This window comes from Xyrauchen texanus, chromosome 43 (genome assembly GCF_025860055.1).
Source record: "Xyrauchen texanus isolate HMW12.3.18 chromosome 43, RBS_HiC_50CHRs, whole genome shotgun sequence".
In the NCBI taxonomy this organism is placed as follows: Eukaryota; Metazoa; Chordata; class Actinopteri; order Cypriniformes; family Catostomidae; genus Xyrauchen; species Xyrauchen texanus.
In genome coordinates, this window is record NC_068318.1 from 3,723,572 (window position 1) to 3,745,611 (window position 22,040).

At 38.7% G+C, this 22,040-nt stretch overlaps 1 protein-coding gene across 1 annotated transcript; it reads right to left on the minus strand.

Annotated features, from left to right (window-relative positions):
* Positions 1–362: 362 nt before the first annotated feature.
* On the minus strand, positions 363–18,593 carry LOC127635460 (serine/threonine-protein phosphatase 2A catalytic subunit beta isoform). The gene is made up of 7 exons (XM_052115535.1): positions 18,161–18,593; positions 12,847–13,056; positions 4,074–4,247; positions 3,864–3,953; positions 2,908–3,069; positions 1,527–1,645; positions 363–1,081 (listed from the first exon to the last, which is right to left on the minus strand). The coding sequence occupies exons 1-7, from the start codon at positions 18,260–18,262 to the stop codon at positions 1,009–1,011; spliced, it is 930 nt and encodes a 309-aa protein (XP_051971495.1). The 5' UTR covers positions 18,263–18,593; the 3' UTR covers positions 363–1,008.
* Positions 18,594–22,040: the final 3,447 nt, after the last annotated feature.

Consider the following 22,040-nt stretch of genomic DNA (forward strand, 5'->3'; position numbering starts at 1 on the left):
CTCATCTACTCTACAGAAGCATTTCCTTCACCAAAATTGTGCTCCATTAACGCAGTTTGTAAATGATGACTGGAGTTTTTAAATGAACAGATTAGTGTGAATATGGCCCAAGACATTTAAAGACCAATATTTTGGAGCATTACAGCATCCAACCTAAAGCCTTGTGGCACAGGGATGAGCAATTCCGAATGGAACACACCTTCCATTTTGGTATCCTGCCCACATTTTTAACAACCAATCATTTCCAGAGATAAAATAAAGTACCAACATATGTTTTGTTTTCTCATTGAATATGCTGTTTCACTGGATTGCAAGTAGTTTCATGTTAGCAACTTGAAATAAAAAATCTTTTTTAGAGTAGCTTGTGATTAAAAGCACTTTATTAGTTCAAATACATCAAAGAGGAGGCTATCACTTATTGACAAATACACAGAAGACAATAAAAAAGAAAAGAAAATGTGCAGTTTAGACAGGGACAGTCAGATAACAGTCCAAATACACACACTCAGGCATGTTCACTCCCACGACGGAAGAAGCTTCTTCGCTTTCAACATTTTCCCAATAGGATTTTTTTGTTTGTTTTTCAGTGAAGAGACAGGATAGAAAGTAAGCTTGTGCACTTGTATAAAATGTTACTGTATTTCACATGCTAGGCATTGCCAACTTAAAGGACAATTTTCCAGTGATGCTGTGAGAGAGAAGGCTGGTCTTTGCTTATGTATGTTTTTATACTCAGAGTAACTTACAATTCAAGAACGAAGGGAAAATTTCTATTCATTGTATACAGCAGGCAATTGCACTATAGGCTAAAACGAGACACTTTGTAGCATTACTGAGACAGAGCAACTGGATTTGAGCAATGCTTGTATGGCACATTTGGTCCATGTTAGTGTTTTCATCTCACATCCCCCATTATGTACAACATTGGATGAATAGATGTATGCATGTTTGGATTTGTGGTAATCTGTCATTTGCTGTAGAGGCGTTTCAGGCCAGGCCAGTGCTTGTTTACAGGAAGTAGTCAGGTGTGCGGCGGGTGACGTGGGGCTCTCCACGTCGAGGGGCTGGATCAAACTGAAGGCTGGGAAACAAAAATGAAATGCTTACAAAATATCTTAGTGCTGTTTGTCCAAATTATCCTTCAATCAGGTCATATTTCCTTGAAAATAAAGATGGTTTACATTGTGCCATTTACATAAGAATTAAGTACATTTAAACCCCCAAATTCTTATTACTGTAATGTGTCCGATTTACAATTTAAACTATTATCAGAAACTTTTTTTTCGCATTACGACAATGAGCATTGGGGTTTTAAATATGATACATTTTCATTAAAATAATATCGATGCAAAATGAATCAAAACAAAAAAAGAAATCCTTAAAAATACAGGCCATTTCCATGCAAAATTCTTATTTCTATTGATTTTGGGATGCACACTTGGCAGAATTTGAGAGATTCAAACTTTAAAGTTCTCATGGCTTTTATTTGAAATTAAATATTCACGATAATCATAACTGTAACTTACAACGAATATTTAAGAGTGTCGTCCAGTTCCATAATGGCGGCCTGGTTGCCGCAGCGATAGCAGTAGTTTGGCGCACTGAAGATAGTGACGACATTCCTATCATGACACCAGTTGTATCCCTGAAAAAAAAAAAAAAAAAAAACGTTACTTTTTGCTTTGTATTCATCTATTTTGATCTACAGCTGTGGCCAAAAGTATTGGCAGTATTGACTACCTCTAAAGAAAGACGTGCAGCCATCATCGCACTTGCATCAAAATGGCCTCACATAATAGGAAATTGCTGCAAAGTATATTGCACCTGAAAGAACCATTTACCGGATCATCAAGAACTTCAAGGAGAGAGGTTCAACTGGAGCGAAGAAGGCTTCAGGACGTCCTAGAGTGTCCAGTAAGTGCCAGGACCGTCTCCTCCTGAGGATTCAGCTATGGAATCGTGTCACCAACAGTGCAGAGCTTGCTCAACAATGGTAGCAGGGAGACGAAGACTTTTGGACAATGACCTGGTGTCAAGAAGGGCAGCAAAGAAGCCACTTCTCTCCAAGAAAAACATCAAGGACAGACTGAAATTCTGCAGGAAGTACAAGGATTGGACAGCAGAAGACTGGTGCAAAGTTATTTTCTCTGATGAAGCCCCCTTATGACTGTTTGGGACATCTGTAAAATCGATAGTCTGGAGAAGAAAAGGTGAACACTACCATGAGTCCTGTCAACAGTGAAGCATCATGAGACCACCATGTGTGGGGTTTCTTTTCATCCAAGGGAGTGGGCTCTCTCACAGTTTTGCCCAAAACCACTGCCATGAATAATGGTATCAAAACGTCCTGCAAGAGCAACTTCTCCCAACGATCCAGGAGCAATTTGGTGATTATCCGTGCATTTTCCAGCATGATGGAGCATCATGTCACAAGGCAAGAGTGATAATGAAGTGGTTCTGAGATCGTTAGATTGAAATTTTGGATCTGTGGCCAGGTAACTCCCCGGATCTTAATCCCATAGAGAACCTGTGGTTAATCCTCAAAAGGCAAGTGGACCAGCAGAAGCCCACAAATTGTGATCAACTCCGAGCACTAATAAGGCAAGAATGGATCGCCATCAGTCAGGATTTGGCCCAGAAGCTGATATCCAGCATGCCAGATTGTATGAAGCTTGCAGGGGTTATGAAGAAAAAGGGTCAACACTGTAAATATTGACTCTTTGCATATATTGAATGTTTTTGCCAATAGAAGCCTTTAAAACCCATGAAATGCTTATTGTTTTCCAGTATACCATAGAATCATGTGAAAAAATATTCTACAAATACTGAAGCAGCAAACTTTTCAAAACACAATTTATTTCACTGCCAATACTGAATAGTAGACGTCTGAATTGAATTGTCTTGTACCTCCATGACGAGCTGATGAGCACGTGACACCAGCGTGAGGCCATTAGCATGATTGAAGGTTTCAGAGATGTCTTGTCCAAAGGTGTATCCAGCACCTCGAGGAGAGATTCCCCAACCACCACGATCATCAGGATCTGACCACAGTAGATCACACATCGGGCCCTGCACAAAGATTTACAGCAAAATCATGAAAACAAGTGCTTTATACATGCTATATATCTCACACACTTTAAATACCCTCAACATTCAGTTGCTAACGGAATTACTTTGTCTGAAAAGCCAATAAAGTAGTTGAGAATCGTCAGGGGTGTACATTTACAAGAGTTCACATCTCATGAATCAGAGTGAAAGATGAGACATGATCTGCTGCAGGTCATTGTGAATAAGACTGAGGTTCTCAGGAAAGTTTCTTTAATGGCCGTTTGATATATGCTGACTAATATGACCTAAAATGATGGTTTTTCTTTGGCAGTCATGGCACTATGGACAGACCTGTAAAGATGTAGTAAAACCTCTCAGACATAGTCAACCAACTGAACACAACAGACTTGGAATCAATTACTGAATTAGTAGCGCTGGGCGATATATCATGTATTCACAAGATAATCAAGATGATTTTGCAGGCAATCTAAAATTAAGGACTATCGTGAATATAGCAATGATTTCATGAGCTTTACTGGCAACTAGTTTCCTATAAAGCCTGTCATTAGACTGATTTTATGGTCCTTCAGGGCTGAACACTACTTTGAACGCTCATCATTAACAGTTCTACACATCACCATCCCTTGTGTGTTTGTTAAATATTTGGACTAATTTATGCTTTGAGTTACAAATAAGAGTGCTGTACTCTCAGCTCTGTTTAACAAATTTAACTAAGTTTCAATATATGGCACATATTTTGATGTGATTTCAATTTAAAGCAGTGCATGATAACAGTAGTTTGTGGCTGTTCTGACCTCGTGTGGGACCTCCTGCAGACGATCCAGAGCACGAATATGATCCAGTGTGTCTATAGATGGAGAGAGACCACCATGCAGACAGAAGATCTTCCAGAGAGAGAGTTACATCCATCGTTAACAGATATCACAGTGTATGTATATGAGTAAAGTTAACAATCATTGCTTTTAGTTACACAGTGTATTTTCAAGAGGAAGAGTATCGCTCACCTGCCCATCCACTAGTGCCGTGAGGGGAAGATAGTCAAAGAGATCTGTGAAGTATTTCCAGACATTTGCATTGCCGTATTTCCTCAAGCACTCGTCATAGAAACCGTAAACCTGTGTAATCTGTCTGCTCTCGTGGTTTCCCCGCAATATCGTGATGCGTTCTGGATAACGAACCTACAAATGAGGTAGACGAACGAGAGGTTATACTGTGTTGTTAACATGAAGGACTTTTCTAGATGAGGTAAAAATGACAATATTCACCATGGATTTTGGAGCAAAACAACCATAGAAAGTTGTCAGCGTCATTATTTTATTTATACACAGAGATTTGTAGGTCTATTACTAAAATAATTTGGCTTCAGCACTAAATATATATATATATATATATATATATACATATACACACACACACTCACCTAAAGGATTATTAGGAACACATACTAATACTGTGTTTGACCCCCTTTCGCCTTCAGAACTGCCTTAATTCTACGTGGCATTGATTCAACAAGGTGCTGAAAGCATTCTTTAGAAATGTTGGCCCATATTGATAGGATAGCATCTTGCAGTTGATGGAGATTTGTGGGATGCACATCCAGGGCACGAAGCTCCCATTCCACTACATCCCAAAGATGCTCTATTGGGTTGAGATCTGGTGACTGTGGGGGCCATTTTAGTACAGTGAACTCATTGTCATGTTCAAGAAACCAATTTGAAATGATTCGAGCTTTGTGACATGGTGCATTATCCTGCTGGAAGTAGCCATCATAGGATGGGTACATGGTGGCCATAAAGGGATGGACATGGTCAGAAACAATGCTCAGGTAGGCCGTGGCATTTAAACGATGCCCAATTGGCACTAAGGGGCCTAAAGTGTGCCAAGAAAACATCCCCCACACCATTACACCACCACCACCAGCCTGCACAGTGGTAACAAGGCATGATGGATCCATGTTCTCATTCTGTTTACACCAAATTCTGACTCTACCATCTGAATGTCTCAACAGAAATCGAGACTCATCAGACCAGGCAACATTTTTCCAGTCTTCAACTGTCCAATTTTGGTGAGCTCTTGCAAATTGTAGCCTCTTTTTCCTATTTGTAGTGGAGATGAGTGGTACCCGGTGGGGTCTTCTGCTGTTGTAGCCCATCCGCCTCAAGGTTGTGCGTGTTGTGGCTTCACAAATGCTTTGCTGCATACCTCGGTTGTAACGAGTGGTTATTTCAGGCAAAGTTGCTCTTTTATCAGCTTGAATCAGTCGGCCCATTCTCCTCTGACCTCTAGCATCAACAAGGCATTTTCAGCCCACAGGACTGCCACATACTGGATGTTTTTCCTTTTCACACCATTCTTTGTAAACCCTAGAAATGGTTGTGCGTGAAAATCCCAGTAACTGAGCAGATTGTGAAATACTCAGACCGGCCCGTCTGGCACCAACAACCATGCCACGCTCAAAATTGCTTAAATCACCTTTCTTTCCCATTCTGACATTCAGTTTGGAGTTCAGGAGATTGTCTTGACCAGGTCCACACCCCTAAATGCATTGAAGCAACTGCCATGTGATTGGTTGATTAGATAATTGCATTAATGAGAAATTGAACAGGTGTTCCTAATAATCCTTTAGGTGAGTGTAATATATATATATATACACACACACACACAACACACACACACACACACACACACACACACACACACACTTTAAGTCAGAAGTTTACATGCAACTTAGCCAAGTATATTTCACAATTCTTGACATTTAATTGTAGAAACGATTCCATGTCTTAGGTCAGTTAGGATCACTATTTTAAGAATATGAAATGTCAGAATAATAGTAGAAAGAATGATTTATTTACATTTATATATATTTACATTTATGCATTTGGCAGACGCTTTTATCCAAAGCGACTTACAGTGCACTTATTACAGGGACAATCCCCCGGAGCAACCTGGAGTTAAGTGTCTTGCTCAAGGGCCCAACAGTTGCATCTTGGTGGTGCTGGGGCTTGAACCCCCGACCTTCTGGTCAGTAACCCTGAGCCTCAACCACTGAGCCACCACTTTATTTCAGCATGTATCTCATCACATTCGCAGTGGGTCAGTTTACATACACTTTGTTAGTATTTGGTAGCATTGTTTTCCACCAAACATAATGATCATTATGGTCAGACAGCTAAATTTTTGTTTCATTAGACCAGAGGGCATTACCAAAAAGTAAGATCTTTGTCACCATGTGCACTTGCAAACTGTAGTCTGTCTTTTGTTTTGGAGCAGTGGAGTCTTCCTTGGTTAGCAGCCTTTCAGGTTATGTCTATGCAAGACTCGTTTTACTGTGTATATATAGATACTTGTCTACCAGTTTCTTCAGCATTTTTTTTACAATGTACTTTGCTGTTGTTCTGGGATTGATTTGCACTTTTTGCACCAAACCATGTTCATCTTTAGGAGACAGAATGTGTCTCCTTCCTGAGTGGTATGATGGCTGGTGTTTAAATGTGCATCCTATTGTTTGTATAGATGAACGTGGTACCTTCAGGCCTTTGGAAATGGATCCCAAGGATGAACCAGACATGTGGAGATCCACAATATTTTTTGAGGTCGTAGCTGATTTAATTTTTATTTTCCCATAATGTCAAGCAAAGAGGCACTTAGTTTGAAGGTAGGCCTTAAAACACATCCACCTATCAGAAGCAAAATGCCAAATGTCTAAAGCTTGACATCATTTTCAGGAATTTTCCAAGCTGCTAAAAGGCTCAGTTAACTTGGTGCATGTAAAACTCTGACCCACTGGTATTGTGATAGTCAATTAAAAATGAAACAATCTGTATGTAAACAATTGTTGGAAAAATGTCCTAACCGACTTGCCAAAACTATAGTTTGCTAATATTAAATCTGTGGAGGGGTTAAAATGAGTTTTAATTTAACTTCAACCTAATTGTAAACTTGTGACTTCAACTGTGTGAACACACACACACACACCTCGACATTAACGCTTGTCCGGGACAAGTGGATTTTTCAAGGGGCAAGTGAAAGAGAATTGTACTTGTCCAATCGGACAAGCAGACTGATTAAAACAGATCATGTCATTTTATAATTCGCTAGTGATCTAGTTACAGCTGCGTCCTGTTTGATTGACAGGCGGTGTATGTGCTGAACATGCTTGTGCTAATGCACACCTGAACGGTCAAATACATTTTAAAATTTCACCAAAATGCCAGTGTTGCCATTCATGTAAACACTGAGAGTGATGTCTAAAGCGAACGTAAATAGCTGAGAAAAAAGCAGATTTGTTTTAAAATGTTGTACTTTTAAGTATATATGTAAGCTAATAGATTTGCTGCCGTCTGGTAAGTCATTATAATAAACAACTATAACAAGAAAACCCTCACTGCTCTTGACGGAGTAACTTTAGTTGCTTTAAAAAGTATTAACGTATTATAATCATACAGTTAAGACCAGTAGCCTATAGTTTTATGCCACATTTCATTCTGAATCATACTGCTGTAATTTATTTTAAAGCTGTTTAAAAGCTGTTTTTCCTTCATCTGTATTTTGTTCTAGTGTTTTTAATTTGTTCTATTCATCGTTTTCTTTTGTCATTTTATATACTGACTGTATCCTACTGTTGAATAAGCCTTATAACTTGAAAATTTTTACAAATTAGTTTGTGTTAGGCTATTATTTATGGTATTTAAGCTGATTTTAAAAATCATATTTCACTACAAACTACAAAAATGTTGGTACTGTGACAATGTTTTGTGCATGGTAGATATTTCTGCAATAGCATGATGTATAATAATTAGATCTTATTCCATAGAAGTGTGAGCACACCTGCTGTAAATGGTGGCAATGGAGGCCTTTCTTTATTTGACAACCATGTAACAATTTACAACCAATAACAACCATTTCACAATAGCCTCCTTCCCTACCAGCATGGTTTACATTTCTGAGCAGAGTTGATTGCATGGGTATAATACTATTCGTTTGGGCATCGGTCGTAATTTTAGAAAACATACAACAGAAACTTTGACATGTTACTACTTGTACTAGTAGTACATGTAACAAATACTTAAATACTTTTTGGAGTAAATACTCTGGACATGTAACCTTTTACATGACAAGTGAATGTCCGATTTACTTGTCCAAGGACAACCACATCAAAATGCTTAATGTCAAGCCCTGTATATATGCATTTAACATTATTTGTACTTCTGCCCTAGACAGGACAAGAAAATCAATCTTCATACCATGTGACCCACATTTGGTTTTTAACCATTGACTATAGGTAGAATTTAACAATGGAGCCACATTGAGAGTCCTATATTTCTGGGATTTAACCATACAGGACCTTAAAAATTAAGATAAAAACATAAAAATGTGTTCAGAACCAGAATCTAAAAGGATATTAAAATATCTTTAACAGTTCTGGAGTTATAGGCCCTCCAACTTCAGAAAAGGAACACAAAAGTGTTTCCCCCCCCATTTTTGGACTCCCATCATTGGAATATAATGCAACAAAAGGTGCTGAAGTCAATTGATTTAAGCAACAGACATGCCTATTTCTGTGTAACCAGGGACAAAAATTTGTTCAAGGGACAAAAACAAATTTTTTAGCATAATGTAACCGAAAACCGGAACAAAGTGATTTTCAATTGTTCCGGAGTGAAAAACGTATAGGACCGGTTAATTTCGTACTGATAATTTTTTTCATGAAACAAAAGGCCAAAGGGTTTATCACAGTAAATGTTTAGAACTACACCAATTCATATTGCCCAAAAAAAATTAAACCTGCTTTGATCCTGAAAGAAACTGTTGCATCACACATTTCTTTGCCAAATTCCCTATTGTGGATGTCATATTCTCTATTCAAGACCTTTTTAACATCCATGTATAATTACTACATATACATACTCAGCTAATCCAGATACAAGGAAAATATTAGAGGTAAAAATTACATTTATCGGTTACATTTATTTTCACTGAAATATTATTATTATTTTTACTAAACAGATCTGTATATAAAATGATACTTATGATTTCTATGCCGATTAATCCACCACACAGAATAAAATGTATTGCTTATTTTCGATTATTTTAGCTAGGGAAGTGACTTATTTTGGGTCTTGATTCTCTTGTGAGATCTGGCAAATAGAGGTCGACCGATATGGGTTTTTTCAGGCCGATGGCGATCTTTTGAAATCTGGGTCATACGATGGCCGATAAATGCTGCCGATTTATTTTTTCCCGACAATTGGCCGATATGTGCTTGTTTTTAACCTCTTATTTGAAAGATAAAATGTAACACAAATAATTACTTAAGATAGACAACATTTCTCAAATACATTTATTGAACACTTGACCAATCTGCACTTGTACACTTAAATTAAAAATGTATAATGTAAAAACATATTGTATAAATAATGTATAACAAATATATTAAATAAACAAAGCAGGTGTTACGAACTGCTCCGAGACACGACGGTTGAGATCCAAATGCAGCTTTAATTAAGGGGCAATCCAGACACGTAATCCAATATTCAGAGCATCCAAGAGAAGCACAGGCATAACTAGGGATGGGTATCGTTAAGGTTTTAATGGTATTACTATCTTACCGATACTGCTTATCGATCCGGTACTTCAACTGTATTCTTAACGGTTCTTTTTAAGATAAACGTTATATAGGCACAGTGATTTAATTTCAGGAAGGTCTACTAACATTACTGTTCAGGTGTGGTCTTAAAATAAATCTAATAAAGTAATCAATTGTAAAATAACACTGCATAGTTTATCATAGATAGATTAATGCTCATTAATGCAGAAGTTATTCATTCAAGAGCTGTAAGTGATTTTCTCTTTGCCTTTTGTTGTTTGATTCGCAGTAATGGCTCAATCGTCAGCATGTTGATTAGACTGCTTCCCCTTTAAGACAGAGTCTAATAGGCTCCTGATGTACCATATTTTCTCCCAACGATTTCCATAACTACGTCCATTTAAGACATAAACTGTTTTTAAGTGAATCTCCAAGCCGGTTGTTTTGACATATTTTTGTGTATATTTGATCGTTTAGACGCGCACATGAAACCCAAAGTAGTCTATACTTTGCTTGTCTCGTTGAGGTCTGTTTCGGAGCGCGCACCACCTTGGGAACGGTATCTCTTGCGCTCTTTTTATTATTATACGCGTCCCGCAATTTAGCAACAGTAGCTAGACTGCATTTTACAACAATCACCGATCGTGCTGATTCTGATGTTAAGTTTGAGTTTTAGGGAGAAATGTCAGTGCACCGCTGTGAAGGGAAGGAAGTTGTGCTAGTTGTGCTAGATCAGTAACATATCAAAAGTTTTTAATTAAATATAAAGGAGTTATACGAATTTAATCCTTACCGTTTTCTCTAAGGAACTTAGCTCCTTCCTTAGGCTCTGGATGAGGTCTGCTCACTCTGCTGGAAAATGACTCTAGGGGCAGCGTGCGTCGAACACGTGTTCCACAACAACACTAGGCTGCCCACAGATGCGCCTGCCTAATAATCGGCTTGATATACTTGGATATTGGCCGATGCCGATTATGTAAAAAAAATGCACAAAAACAAAATCGGCCGCTTAATCGGTCGACCTCTACTGGCAACACTGCAACTGGTATTTCACCCACCCCTAAGCATAGATTAGAGGTCTTCACAGGTCCATAAATTCGTACCCGAACCCAAAGAGACTGGAAATGTACTACCCGAACCGAACCAGTGTACAATTTTTAAAGCTTGGACCCGAACCCATGCAGAACCGAGAAATGCCGGACCCGAACAGCCAATTATGTGAAAACTGGGACCCGGACAATCACAGCCGATTGTTATTAACATGTTAATACACAAGTTGTGAAAACAAAACTTTGTGTCTTGCCTAATGTAACGTTAGTTGCCTTCTACCCTGTGCCTGGCCATATAATCCATCCTCCTTGCCAAGAAAGTTGGTAAAATACATCCTGGTTTTCTGTGATTCATCTCTTGCTGATTGAAACAGCATAGCTAATACACTCATTATTTCAGCTTCAAAAGTCCACTTGCAGTTTTTTTGTTTCTTGCAATAGATAACTTCAACTGTTTGCCCTTTTCAACTATAATAATGATTACTCGTTCATTTCAATGGCTGCTAACATTAGCATTGCTGATTTGCTTTCGTATGCCTCAACTACCAGTGTTACCAACTACTTCAATGAAAAGTAGCTAAAGCCTGCTCAAAAAGTCGCTAAATGTCGCTAGGTGATGTCATGTGTTAATCAGCATAGTCATCGCGTCATTTATATTCTGCCTTGTGTCAGCCCTTTACATCTGTTTGCGTCTCTCCTACTTTGTGCTCACATACTGTATTTTAATACAGCTAAATTCCCAATAAAGCTGTTCTCATTTACATGTTTGTTCTGTTTCTGTTGTCAGAAAATGGAACGAGTATGAAATAGTGACTGAAACACCGCCCATCAAGACTAAATGTTAACCAGTAATCACTTCCAAGCAATTTCCAAGCTGCTGCTCTGCACTGCTAAAATCCTGATTTTATAACAATTTAAAGACGATGGCTGTGCTGTGATTTCGGCTTTATGAACAAGTAAAATGATAATTCAGAGAGAAAGTTATTAGAAAAAAAGTCTTATTTTTCTCTCGCACAGCGTACGGCCTCCGTCTGGGTAAAAGGGAGTGATAAGCAATAAATAATGGTAAAATTAAATTGTTTAAATTAAAACAGAGGAGCAAACATACAGATTATTGATTGGTTCTTAGCAACTCGCACATGCACAGCTCATTCACGTCTATGTCAGCTGCCGTGCGGTCAACTGAATGTGCTGCTCCTCCGTCTGCCACTCATTGAATAGAGTAGATGCAGAGAGGTGTCCTTGCGGAGGGAAAGCAAGACCTTTAACTCATGCAGCAGTACTGGCGACTCTTCTTCAGAAAGTAGAAGATTTGTCCATATAGTTGCTAGATTTGTCACTACATGCATTTGTGGAAAAAAGATGCTAAACGTGTCTGAAATGTCGCTAAGTTGGCAACACTGTTATTAGATGACGTCAATCAGCTCATTGTTGCTCCGCTCCGTTTTTCACCCCATTTCAAGTCTGTACTTTCTCATCCTAATTTTACAATGTTTTAAGTTAGCATATACACACACACACACACGCACACCACTGTCTGATCCTGGCCGGGTCTTCTAGGGTGTTACCCGATGTTAAACAGACCCGGGACCCGCAGCAATAGAATGGGACACGACCAACCATATAAAACGTGGATCTGAACATGTACAGGACCCAGGTCAGGTCTCGGGTTAGGGTGGACCCGTGAAGACCTCTAGCGTAGAGTAGTCATTTTAAAAGAACGTTATTAACCACTCTTATTTTATTCTAACTGGTAACCTTTTGCAAAGGAGGCTACGGAACTTCTGAACCGAAAAAAATAAAAAAAAATAAAAATACAGTTTCTGCGAAGAACGAACCAAAATGAAAAACATTTTGTTTTTAGTGTCGATGTGTAACAAAAAAATAAAAGATGCTGACACCTTCCTATGGTTAATTTTTGACCTGTAGTTTTGCTCCAAAATTGTAGATGAAAATCACCATTTTGACCCCCTCTACAAAATAATTAATTACTCAGAAAATATTGATACATGTAATTTAATATTTCATCATCATTTATGCTTATCTTATCAGTAAATTTGTTTTTGATTGGGGACCTCTGGTTGAGTAAAAAAACTGAATGAGCCGACACCATTTAAATACATTGTAAATGCAATTTACCTTTAGTGCAACAAGCAGTGAGACTGTCTCCACAGAGTAATAGCCTCTGTCTACATAGTCGCCCATGAACAGATAGTTGGTGTCTGGTGATTTCCCACCGATTCTGAACAGCTCCATGAGGTCATGAAACTGGCCGTGCACATCTCCACACACGGTGACGGGACAGCGCACCTCCTGAACATTCGACTCTTTAGTGAGGATCTCTTTAGCCTGCAGGTGTGACATCAAGAAACTCTTAGTATCAGTGAGTGTTTAGAATTCTGTCAGTGCAAGCCTAACCTCAACATTTCAATGTAGACAATGATGACAATAATAAATGGTTGATAATTTTAGTTGTCGAATAGTCGTTTTATTTTATTTAACTTAACATCACATTAAACTCTAATGATGGCACGTGAGAGCAGCACTGCAGTTCACGCAAGATTGATGAGAGGAAGAATTACACAGCTCACAGTCCAGAAGCACTCTAAACTTTCCAAACAGCTTCAGGTGATGTAGATCGCGAAGTACAAGGGAGTTATAAACAATAAGTAAAAACAGAAGCGCACTTGCAAAACTTGCGTGTTGAGTGTCTTTAATAGTAAACACCCTGGCATTACATCTTAAATTCAGTTATATTAAATGTGTTAAAGCTTTATTAAAGTTAAAATAATAAAGGAAGAAGGTCATGTAGATAACTACATACTACGAAACTAGCATTTCTAGATTAATCGATTATCAAAATAATCGTTAGTTGCAGCCCTAACCCTCAACAATGATTTATTTTTTTTAAATTACAAATTACTAAAGTTTTCCTTTTAAGAAAAACCTACTGCGAGTTCTGAGGTTGTTAATAAATGGTATAGTGTTGTGAAAAAGTAATCACCCCTTCCAGATTTCTTCTATTTTTGTGCATTTTTCATACTAACTTGTTTTAGATCTTCAAATTATATAACATAAAAAAGGCAACCGGAGTAAACACAAAATACAGTTTTCAAATATATATTTCTTTAATTGAAGGATAAAAGTTAACACCTATATCATCCATGTGAAAAACAAACTACCCCTTAAACTTAATAGCCACGCAAGCAAATGCTTCCGATAACTGGACATCAAACTTTCACAACGTTGTGGTGGAATATTGGCCCACTGTTCTTTAGACGACAGTTCTTTGCAGAACTGCAAAGAACTGTCGTCTAATGGTAAGATGGAGATCTGGAGAGGCCTTCAAGCCACTGTGTCTCACACCCACTGTGAAATTTGGAGGACCAGAGGATTTTCAAAAAACTGATACGAGAAATGGCTTAAGGATTTGGTTTGATTTACATTACTGAATTCACATTTCTATACTCTCACAAAACACTGAACAAAACCTGAATCATGAAAAGTTATGTTTGGATTTTTTAAAATTATTATTATTATTAGAAACGGTTCCTTTACTTTTAAAACTTAACAAAAAAATGATCATCATTAAAGAGTAAAATGATCCATAGGGTATGGAGTGGGACTACAAACTCAGCTCAGCAGAGGGCAATAGTGACACGAGAAATATGAATAATTCTGCCCATCTGAAAAATACATAACTACGTTAGATACATATCCTTGTACACACTGATTACATGCACATATTTCAATAATATAGTTTTTTTAACAGTATTTTCACTGATTACTTTTCTAAAATATTCTTTAAAAAAAATTGTGTATGGCTTATCCAGTAAAATAATGTTTGCCATAGTATACATTTACTAGTGAAAATAGACGGAATGTCTGGGGCATTATACATTATATTGCATTATATACAGTTTAATCCAGTACAATCATCTGTAAACCCTGTGCAAATTCACTCGCACTGAAAAGACTCACTGTATTACATGCGCTTACATGAGCAGGAGAAACTTTAAAAACCGGCACACCTTGACTGCTGATACTTCAGTCTGATATCCATGAAACTGCACAAGTGATTACATCGCAACAGAAATCGTGATATGATGTTGCACGAGTTTAATCAAAATGACTGCACTCCCTTTCTCCATTGCGATCGGTTTGATTGATGTGGATGTGCGTGCTCATTTAAGTTTAATGGAGACTCACATGAGGTAAGAACAAACAGTTTTGCGAAATACACAGCTGATTTTGAACTCATAACATGTTTACATTATAAAACATAGAAAACAGCAGTAAAATGTAAGTAATGAGCTGGAGAGAAACAAATCTTGCGCATCAAACAGCACAAGCACTCTGTAAACGCACCTGATGTAGCAACCGCTCCACATTAATCGGTTTGATTATTATCTTCTTTGAAGTGTTTATAAAGTGCTCTCGTGTGCTGGACAACTTGGGTAATATTTTTTCCGCTTCAACTTGTCTCCGCCGTTTTTCAAATGAGTTATAATGCAACACATTTTTCACTTGGCTGTGAAGTGACATCACTGCCGGGGCTTCGTGTTTACAGCTTCATTGAATTCTACTCGCTCAACACCAGTTTCATGTACAACAGTAAAGGGAAGAATTGCAAAGAAAAAGCCACTTTTGAAACAGAAAAACAAAAAGAAAAGGTTAGATTGGGCAAAGAAACACAGACATTGGACAACAAATAATTGGAGAAGAGCATTATGGATCTTAAGCCCATTGAGCTCCTGTGGGATCAGCTAGACTGTAAGGTGCGTGAGAAGTGCCCAACAAGACAGCCATATCTATGGCAAGTGCTACAGGAAGAGTGGGGTGAAACTAAGGATGTGCACGACTAGTCGAATATTCATTCTGCAATAATTATTTGAATAGTAAAAATACTATTTGAATTTTGCAAAGTTTTGCTTTGCTGGCTATATATACAGTGAGATGCATGTTAAATCCTGAACACACAAACTAAAACTGGCAGTTATAACAGAATGCACTGGGTGGTGCTATTGAGTGTGGACACAAGTTGATCACATTTGTTGAGCAAACCTTTCTGTCAGTATACTCAGATGGACACCAGAAAAGCAGGTTATTGCAAGAATGTGGTTTACTGAGAGAAAGCTGGGTTCCTGTTTAAATGTACTGGATAAGCGGTGTACACTTTCCTCTCGTATATGTGCAGCTCAACAGAAAGCAGCATCCCCGTAGCAACATAATCCCGCGACGCTTCTGTAAACAACAAACATGGCATCCGAGAAAGACTATGCTAGCTGAGGTAAGGGACATTCCATCATTTAAACTGGTGTGTATAAACGAGTATAGTTTTTACGGAGCATGTGGATATGCTTGTTTTTCTCAACAAAACATGATACAATATAAATATGAATACTGTATCTCAAAGAAAGTTTGAAAGGAAGTACAGGTTGTATCTCAGTAATAAAGAAGCTCATCAACATTATGAACAACACCTTTAAAATGACATCTAAAAAAAAATCTCCTATTTGTGTTCTATTTAAAGGGATAGTTCACACAAAAATGTAAATGCTCCCATTATTTACTCACCCTCATGATATCCAGGTGTTTATGACATACTTTCTTCACCAGAACACATTTGAAGAAAATTGGCTCAGCTCTGAAGGTCCTTATAATGCAAGAGAGTCAGCATAAACATCATCCATACAACTCCAGTCCTTAAATGAATGTCTTCTAAAGCAACACGATCACTTTTGGTGCAAAACATATAAACTTAAGTACTTTTTTAAAACTCTAAATCATGCTTCCGTTCAGCAGCAGTATGCGCGTGACGTAATTGCGATGGCATGATCACATGAGAGCTGACGTGCATCACAGCCGGATGAACAGCGCTGTTTACAAGTGAGGAGGAACACTGTACAGTATCATTGTTGGTTTAGATCTGAATTTACTCACAACAGTGTGTTTGCATGCTTATCCTGGATGTCTCAACAGAGTGGAAAACGTGAGATTACGTCGGTATCATAGCAAGGCGAATACGTAACGAGAGACCGCTGGATCTCGGTTCTCTCATGAAGCTTACCGGAAGAGACGCTTTACAGTTTAAAAGCACTTAAATATTGATCTTTTTCACACCAGAAGTGATCATATCGCTTTAGAAGACATTCATTTACCTGCTGGAGTTGTATGTATGACGTTTATGCCAACTGTCTGTGATTTTTGGAGCTTCAAAAGAGAAATCGACACCCTTACAAAAAATTGTGGCAAATTCACCACAGATAATTTTCACATGCAAAAGGATTTTTTCGCATCTGGGATTTCTTGAGGGTGAGTAAATAATGAGAGAAATTTCATTTTTGGGCGAACTATCCTTGTAGTGTTTCCCTCACTGTGTAACATTATCTAGTATTTGTAAATCGTTAGATGTTCTCAAGAGCTCAACTGAAGAATAAATCATCAGTTTATTTGAGTCAATAACCATCAAGTCATGATAATGTCATCTAGTTTAACAGTAACTGGGTTCAGTGAGGTAATACCTGTGTCACATGTAAACACAACTGCTGTAGTGCTCGTTTCAAAGTAAATAAAGTGAATTTAATAGAGGTTATTCTTCAACCACACACGTAAGTCATTTGAAGTCTTCCACATTTTACAGAAACAGACGATACTGTACATGTGTGTTGATTTAAGGGTTAATACACTAAGATGCAAGATTCAAATGATGGTATAATAATGACAATAGCCTAGTTTCCTTCCACTTTTCGCGCTTATATTGTTATCGACAAAGTGAAAATGTAAGAGAAAAAAAATTGCTCTCTTCAGCCTGTTTCCATTCAAATGGATTTCTATTGCAAATTAAAATTTCTATTATGGCAAATTCTGTCATGTGACTACATTTTTGCGTTCATTCCAAATATATTGACAAAAAGTGTTTCCAAACCAGTTTTTCGCGACATTTGAAGTAACAACATAGTTTATGCGATATAGTTAAAAGAAAAAAATATGTCGACACGTGAGACATTTCAGCGATACTTTTCGTTTCCAACTGCTTTATTTTTATGCGCAAAACTTTTTTCGCAAAAATCCTTGCATGGAAACGTAGTTAATGACTCAGTTTTAGTCAATTGAAATGCTGACACTGACAGACTCACGAAATATAAAGAACTCAACATTACTATAAAACAAACAGCATCAGGTCAAAAACATTTTTGCTACCACTTGTCGGTCTGATTTGGCCAACACTGGAAGCCAATGATTTTGGACTCCAGAAGGAATAAACCTGTTCTCTATCATTACAATATTCTGAAGCCTTGAAGCATCCGGTTTAAAAACAAGCAAAAAAAAAAAAAAACATTAAATGAAGAAAATTATCCGTAATTACTAATGTTATTTCTATATTGAATCTTCTACATATATTTAACAAAATGTAATAAAAAGTATAAATAATGATACTATTATTCAGTACCTTCTCGCAGAGCGTTCTCACTTGGTTCTCGGTGAGTTGTTTGCACTCGTTCAGCTGCTCGACCCATTGGTCTAAATCCTTCGTGAACGCTTTATCATCCATCACCGGCGTGATTCTTCTTCTATTGTCACAGACTCTTCGATTATTAATCAGTGATTATTAGTATCCTCTTGAAATGAATTCTACCACACTCAAGCGCTGCGCTGGGCCGCCGCTCACTGCTGTTAAACACGGATATTAGTTGAATAAACACCAGATTTCAACACACGGGTGTGTTTTTTTAATTAGTCATGTGTTGTAAGTGCTCTCTGTTCATATAAGTTTTTGTCGGATCCGCTGATTTTGTCCGTTGACGCCTCGCGGTTCTTCCGACCTTCCTCATAAACGCGTTGTGTAATGGCCGCTGCGCTCGTCTCCCGCGACGTCATCAGAAAGGCATGCGGCTGAACGACGTGCTACCCCCTGCGGCCAAGAAGACCATCAACAGCTCAGCAATGCAAGATGTCAGAATAAAATTCGAACGAATTTAGGAAAATTGGCACGTCATTAGAATGGTCACATCTTGATTAAATTAAGTTATCTAGTGTACAAATATTACGTGAAAGAAACTCAATATTTTTAACATCTAATTATCCCCAATAATCAAAACAAGCCATTACAGCCCCCCCATAATGTTTATCAAGACTGATATATATGGTCATAGATGTTAAAATCCCTAATTAATCAGCATAATAAAAACATATAATTTCATTTGGAGTAATAAGCCTCACTATCTGAATAAAAAAACTTTTTGTAATCCATTTAATCAAGGTGGGTTAAATGTACTCGATTTTGAATCATCCAACATTATCCTCAAAGTCAAATGGTTTCAAAATTACATTTGTTCTAGAGATAAGTTATGGTTTTACATCCCAAATATAATTTTTTTAAGAAAATTGGAGGTACTGACTTTATTTAATTGTAACTTTAATGTCAGCAGACTTCCCATAACATTATCTAAGTTCCGTAAACAAGTGTGGATGATTATGTAGAAATGTAGGGAGGATGTTATAAGGCTTCCACCCTCTAGGGGGAGCTGTAATTTCTTTTGTTCCAAATTGTGTTACTGAGCCTTTCATTTGAGTGTTGAAGCTGTTGCTATGCAACAGATTTGTGTTCCGTAAGAAGTGTGCTCTTTATCTGAGTGCTAATCTTATTAATTTCTTTATCAATATTGCCCATCCATGTTCAACGGTACAATTATTCACAGGTTAAAATGTTTGTAGAAAGGTAGATGTTGTTATTTGTGGCAGATGGGTGTTCTAATTCATTTTTTGTGTGCGTTTGAGTAATTCCATGTGGCTGCATTTCAGTATCTAATCCTGTTTCTGAGACTCATTTAACAATTACATCTGTCTTTATTTTTGTATGTCAGACTATTTATCTTTGTTTGGTTTACTTTTATGTGTTTTAATAGTTTTGTGAACCATATTTAATTGTATATCATATCCAAATGACATATTACCACTTTTATTTAAATTGTTTTATGGGTTTTTTTCTTTTAATTTGTGCTGTTACAATTAATATGTGAACTAAACAGATTTGTGTTCCCTCTGGGAAGCCTGCTGTATGCCTTATGCAGAGAGAGGGAAAATATTAAAAGAGAGCTGCCCTGCTTCAAACACATCAATGCCTGGTGTCCGCTCTCCTTTCTCACTCACACCCTAACACAATGCAGAGACTAAACTAGTGAAGAAGAGGGGGCCTATGGTGCAGACATTGCTGAACAAGGGTTACATAAGCACAACTTTCCCCCTCACAGAGGTTTAATTTGGAATAATAAATACATTAAGCACAGAAATAAATATTTTTTTTTCTCTCCTTTTTTTTTGACAGTTGGCTTAAAAAATAAATTTTATTGGTTACAATTATTTAATAGCAATGGCAACTTACTTACATCCTCAGAATTCTCTGAAAAGTATTCCTTCCCAGTATCCATTAAGGAGTTTATGACTGTAATTGGTGCTATACCTTTTGAATAATTGAATTATTAAAATGTATTGTTGTTTCAAGACCAGATATTGATTCCATTGTTAAATTGGAAGGTGTAAATATTACAGACAAAAAATGAATAACAGTTATCTTTGGAAAATCTGTCAAAATATTGCAGTTCCCTCAGCCAAAAGTGTTTGGAATTCACAATTTCTAAATATTAATTAGGAAGAAAGACAATATTGTGTAACCAATAAAATTTGTAAGGTCTTGTTTAAGATTATTCACAGGATTTACCCTGTTAAACAGGTTATTGCAAGATTTAGGAAAGACGAATTTAAGATATACTTTTTGTAACATTGAAATTGAAAGCATTACACCTATTTTTTGACAGGATCCATCCAAAAATGTTCTGGTGTGATTTTGAATATTTTATTAGGATGAATACGGGTATTGCCTCTCTGGGAACCAGCACCTTATCGTGGTGGAGAGGTTTGTGTGCCCTTATGATCCTGAGGGCTGTGTTGTCTGGAGCCATGTGCTCCTGGTAGGGTCTCCCAAGGCAAAGTGGTCTCAGGTGAGGGGCCAGACTAAGAATGGTTCACAAAGACTCCATGAGAAAAACGGAAAGAGGAGGAGTTACCCTGCCCGGAGGAAGCCCGGGGCCCCCGCCTGGAGCCAGGCCCAGATGGAGGGCTCGTCGGCGAGCGCCTGGTGGCCGGGCTTGTCACGGAGCCCGGCCGGGCACAGCCCAAAGAAGCGACGTGAAACCCCCCTCTACATCCCTTGGGCCCACCACCCATTGGAGAAACCGCAGGAGTCGGGTGCGCTGCCATATGGGTGGCAGTGAAGGCCGTGGGCCTCGACGGACCAGACCCGGGCAGCAAAGGCTAGCTCTGGGGACTTGGAATGTCACTGGGGGGAAGGAGCCAGAACTGGTGAGGGAGGTGGAGCGTTACCAGTTGGATCTGGTGGGGCTTACATTGACACACAGTTTTGGCTCTGGATCCGTACTCCTGGATAGGGGATGGACTCTATTCTTCTATGTTGTTTCCCAGGGTGTGAGGCGACAGGCGGGTGTGGGGATACTCACGAGCCCCCGGCTGAGTGCCATTACGTTGGAGTTTACCCCGGTGGATGAGAGGGTCGCCTCCCTACGCCTACGGGTTGTGGGGGGGGAGAAACTCTGACTGTTGTCTGTGCATATGCACCGAACAGCAGTTCAGAGTATTCAGCCTTCTTGGAGACCCTGAATGGAGTCCTGAATAGGGCCCCAGTAGGGGACTCCATAGTGATGCTGGGTGACTTCAACACACACGTGGGAAATGACAGGGACACCTGGAAAGGTGTGATTGGGAGGAACGGCCTCCCCGATCTGAACTCAAGTGGATGTTTGTTATTAGACTTCTGTGCTAGTCATGGATTATCTATAACAAACACCATGTTCGAACATAAGGATGCTCATACGTGTACGTGGTACCAGAGCACCCTAGGCCGAAGGTCGATGATCGATTTTGTAATTGTGTCGTCGGATCTGAGGCCATATGTTTTGGACACTCGGGTGAAGAGAGGGGCAGAGCTGTCAACCGATCACCATCTGGTGGTGAGTTGGGTCAGGGGGTGGGGAAAGACTCTGGACAGACCTGGGAAGCACAAGCGAGTAGTGCGGGTGAACTGGGAACGTTTGGAGGAGGTACCTGTCCGCGAGATCTTCAACTCACACCTCCGGCGGAGCTTTTCAGGCATCCCTGCGGAGGTTGGGGACATTGAACCGGAGTGGGCAATGTTCAAAGCTTCCATTGCCGAAGCCGCAGTGGAGCGCTGCGGCCTCAAGGTTTTAGGTGCCGCAAGGGGTAGTAACCCTCGAACACCGTGGTGGACACTGGTGGTCAGGGAAGCCGTCCGACTG